The sequence below is a fragment of the Verticillium dahliae genome, genomic scaffold, assembly GCF_000150675.1.
Source record: "Verticillium dahliae VdLs.17 supercont1.22 genomic scaffold, whole genome shotgun sequence".
NCBI lineage: Eukaryota > Fungi > Ascomycota > Sordariomycetes > Glomerellales > Plectosphaerellaceae > Verticillium > Verticillium dahliae.
Genome location: NW_009276918.1, coordinates 27,870 through 32,485, shown reverse-complemented (window position 1 = coordinate 32,485; position 4,616 = coordinate 27,870). Strand labels below are relative to the sequence as shown.

The 4,616-nt window shown below is 57.3% G+C and overlaps 1 protein-coding gene across 1 annotated transcript in view; it reads right to left on the bottom strand.

The window, feature by feature from the left end:
- Window positions 1-3,944: 3,944 nt before the first annotated feature.
- Window positions 3,945-4,616, bottom strand: part of VDAG_08697 (uncharacterized protein) — a gene marked incomplete at both ends in the record, with an annotated part of 1,909 nt that continues 1,237 nt past the window's right edge. Inside the window, one exon of the mRNA XM_009651014.1 lies at window positions 3,945-4,607. Coding sequence (XP_009649309.1) covers window positions 3,945-4,607 — 663 coding nt within the window. The remainder of the gene's footprint in view (window positions 4,608-4,616) is intronic.

Here is a 4,616-nt window from a genome sequence, read left to right as displayed (position 1 = left end):
CCGATATATGGGGGGGGGGGGGGGGCGAAGCTCGAGTCTGTCGGCCTCTACGCGGAAGGCGGCAGGCATCCGTGTTCCCTACCCGGCACCCGTCGCTCGTCTTCTTCCCCCCCCTCCCCCACCTTCAACCCTTGATACACGGCGGGCCACCGAGTCCGGCGTGTTCCTCGCACAGCGCCCAGTCACCCGTCGCAGCGGCGGCGGGAGGCGGCGTGGCGTCGTGCACTGGACGCTTCCACGCGGGCCTAGCGATCACTGGGCTGGGGATGGTGCCGGGTGGCGGACAGTTTGCGGGGGGCCGTTCCGTCGGGGAGAGGGGCGTGTGTTGGGGAAGGAATGCGTGCTGCTGTGTTCCCGGCTCTTTTGCTCGTCTGGTCTGATCTGGTCCTCCCACTCTGCTCCGCTCATTGGAGGAATGGGGAGGCGTGGTAGGACGAGGTTGCGCCGTGGACGTCTCGTCTTGATGACTGTGGTTGGGAAAGATTGAGGGGGGCAAAGCCGAGAAAAGGGGGCCGGGGCTCCTCATTCTCCCCATGGCCCCCATGGCGTTGGAGGGAAAGCGATGTTTTTTGCTACGCAGCCAGGTATTTCGAGTATACCCCCTGGTATACCTTACGTTGTGGCAACTTTTTTCCTTGTGATGCATCCATCTAGTTCCAGGCGTATGCGGCCCCCGTACGAAGCGTGCGTGTCGTGCCTGTGAAAGAGGCTCTTACTCACTCGGCACAAATGCTTGACTGTGGTTTCAGCGCGCGGACTCCAGTCAGCTTCGGGCTTGGCTGTTGCTGGGAGCTCTCGTGTGTGTTGACATGTGCTCTTGCGGATGCAGGTCCCTCTCGATGGGTGTTTGTCGACAGCCGAGGCTCGTGATGGTGATGGCATCATGATGCAAAGGACCGACGTGCTTTTGCTGCCAGGCTTTTCATGGTTGAAGATTGCAAACGCATGTGATGGATGTATTACCTTGGGATGAGTGCATTGAGGCTGATTCGCGAAGAGCATGATTACGTCTTGCCGGGAGACGGTTCATTATTGAATCGGGCAAAGTGGTCATATTTTTGCAATGGATATGCAGCGCCCTGAAGTTCCGAGAGTATGTGTATTTGCAGACAAGAGACGTGAATGAAGTGGGACTTGAGCATGTGACGCAAGAGACATCTCTTCAAGGTCTTCTCACCTTCTGCCCGCATAGATGGTGTCAGTCATCGGCCCAAGTGAGAACACGGCGCTTTCGGGTAGCAGAAGTCTGGAAAGCCTGAAAAGCCTGGTATATTCTTCACCTACTTGTTAAGAAGTCATGGGTTTCGATGCCTCTCGTTATGGAGTGCTCATGGTCTCAAGAGAGTCCGATCTTGAAGAATGGATACAAGCCTCTCGCACAGCTTCGGCGGGGTGAGAAACCAGACGATACACCCCTAGAAGTCTAGACCCGACCATGAACGCGAAACTCGGACCTCAAAGATCGGAACAATGAATTCATGTCTCGATACCAAGCTCCCTTCACGCCTCGACACCAAGCTTTCCAACGCAACACTGCGCCTGAACGCACCCGGACGGCCAGATGCACACCCCAGACGTGTCCGAAAAAAGAACCGATCAAGGCACATGCGGCCCAACCCCACGACCACCGCAGGCGCCAGAACGCAGCCGGCGCAGCACAAAGCCATTGTCCGTCGAGTCAAGCGGCCCAGCGAACCCCATCCACTAAAACGACGGCCAAAGGGTCCCCTGCTAGATTCTGCCCAACGTGTCTCACTGTGCACCCCGTCCACGCACACACATACATGTACACACACTAGCAAAAAAAGCCAAGTGAGACAACGAGCAGAGCAGCAAAGCACACGAGATCGCATCACGTCACCAGAAGACCTTTTGGCCTTTCCCCAGCCCCAGACCCCCCCTCCGTCCGCCCGCCCGCCCTTGGGAAAGAGGCTGCAACGAAAGGGCCGCCCCATGCACCGGGGAGGGCAGAGATCCAGACCCAGGTAAGGTTTTGAGACATGAAAAGGGGAAAAAACCAGACATGTGGTTTACTGGCTCGCCTTTCCAGGGTCCGGGAGGCATTTCCCCGGTTTTCCCGGGCGTGATAAGGTAAGTCCAGTGCTTCAGCCGCTTGGGGGGGGGGGGGGGGTGAGGGATTGATGAGAAGCGCTAAAAACAAACTCGGGACAAAAACCAACACCAAGCGGGCGGTCATCAATCACAGCCACACACACATAAACACAGGAAGGATCTCCCTCTAGCCAGAAAGCAAGCCTCAGATACCTATAGATGGCTGAGAAGCCCGGGAAAAGCACACACACAAGCCGCATCTTCCCCCTTCCTCAGCACGCAACTTGGAGAGACAGAGAACGGAAGGCCACTCACACCCGTCTGCAGGGTACAAGCCCGCTCCCCCCATCCCCCCCCCTCCCCAAGATCAGAAGGTCGCGAACGTTCCTCCCGCTGCTTAGGGGATCAGCTCCAGCGCGCTACTGCACGCTGGTTCTTCCCACTTGACCTCGTCCCGCGCCAGCGACTGGCCCGTCCCGACCGTGGGGGAGGAGAGGGGGATGCAAGATGCTGCCCGCCCTGCTTCGGGGCAACCCACTTACAGGACCTGCGAACCGAAATGTTGGATTCCTCCCACCGCATAGGCTGATCCTCCTACCCCCCTTGTCCCACGACGGGGGGTCGAGTGGACTCAGGTGGATGGGGAAGAGTGCGCTGCTGCCTCATCTTTTCGTGCGTGGCGGCGGTCTGCCTACGAGAGCAAAACAAGATGGTGAGGTAGGAAAACGGCCCTCGTGGTGTGAGATGGCGCAGGGGCAGGAGCAGCATCGGCGCTTCTGGCACAGCGAGTCCACTTGGCCGCCGCAGGGCGCGATCACGGGGTGAGAAAGGGCGATCTCGATGCGTATAATGATGCGAGACGATCAGACGCAGGTTTGCCAGACTGGCCATGGCACAACGATGCGTGCGTCGTACACACACAAACATCAAGAACGGCTCGTATCAAGACCCGGTGCCAGAGACGATCGTCACTGACTTTGATCAACGGCAAACAGTGCTGGTAGGTCACAGAAAAGGAGCAGCTTGCTGTACGTAGTACCGTCCACAGGTGGACATCGTGATAGTCATTCATCAATAAAATCCGTCTCTCGTGTGCACCCATCACATCATCATCCAGGTAGCTCCAGAACCCAGTATTCCGTCCCATCCCATCACATGCCTCCGCCCCCATGCCGGTAATGTCCCGTCTCGCCAATTTGCGAATGCCCAGAGTTCCATGCCATCCAACCGTCCCGTCCGCCCAACCGTCCTGTTCTCCGTATGTTCAGTCCTGTCGTGTCCATGAGATCCACGTCCCTGAGACCAGCTCTCAGCCTCTCCGTGACCGTTTCCCAGCATGCCACCGACCGATCCAACAGTGTACAAGAAATAAGGAAAATCCGAGGTGACAAAGGGAAAATGGGGCGTCACCCGTGGTGGGGGCTTGCCGGTCCAAGTCTCCGCCCGCCTCTGCTCCGCCCGAGCAGTAGATACCAGACTTGATATATGAAACAAATCAAAGGTAACCAAGGACTCAAAAATCAGAATGCTCGCTCGCTCGCTTCATAGCTAGGGACACAAAATATGGGGGTAAAAAAAGAGGGGGTTGATGTGAAGAAGAAGTAAGAAGAAGGCTGGCATCATACCAGAAGAAGAAGGACAGCAAGCATAAGGCTTAGTCCAAAGGTAAGAAAGTTCATTTGATGCGTGAGCAACAGTATCTGGGTTGCGCGGGAGCGGCGTTGATTGTATGGTCGATTCAGTCGGGGTAGGCGCAATGGAAGTAAGGGAAATCATCATCGTCGTTAGGAAAATCCAGACTCATTAGACGCGTTGTCGTCATTAGGCCGGAGGGTCATCATCGGCCAGTCGTTTCTCCGTTTTAGCTCCTAAGTCATCAAGGGCCGTTGGATTCATCGGGCAATCGCGTCTATGCATTGCTGCCGTTCGTTCTGCTGAGCGTTGTTGCACTCAGCCACCATTTTCGCGAAGTTCTTGACCACCTCCGTAGGAATCTGGTCCCAGAGGAGAGATCGGGTGTATACCTCGGCCATTGACTGTTTGTTGTTGTTGCGCATCGAGGAGAGGGCTTCAGCTAGGTTGCGGCGGCCCTGACTCGTGGAGCGCTCGGGGACGTTGTGCATAAAGTCCTGCGAGTGGACGCCGTTGTACTGAGCTGCCGACATCGAGAAGATTTGCTCGTTGTTCTGCTCCTCGTTGGGCTGGGTCAGGGTGTCACCGAGCTGGCCCAGCATCGAGGGCGCCATGCCGTCGAGGCCAGAACCGGCCATGCCCATGGCCGGGTCATTGACCCAGTTGGCACCCGAAGGCTGAGGAGCGCCGGCATGCATCGTGTTGGTAGACTCATCAAGCCCGGCGTCCTTGAAAACGTTCTCAAGAAGCGTGGCCGCCTCGGCCCGCACATCATCGGACACGCGGGGGATGCTGGGCGCGGACCGGTTTGAGAGGACGAACGCACCGACAAGGAAGAGCATGAAGAGGATACCACCCTGAGACGACGGCTTCTCGACCTCGGCGGGGAAGTTGATCTCGGACTTCTTGGGCGGTGGTGCCATCTGGAGGAA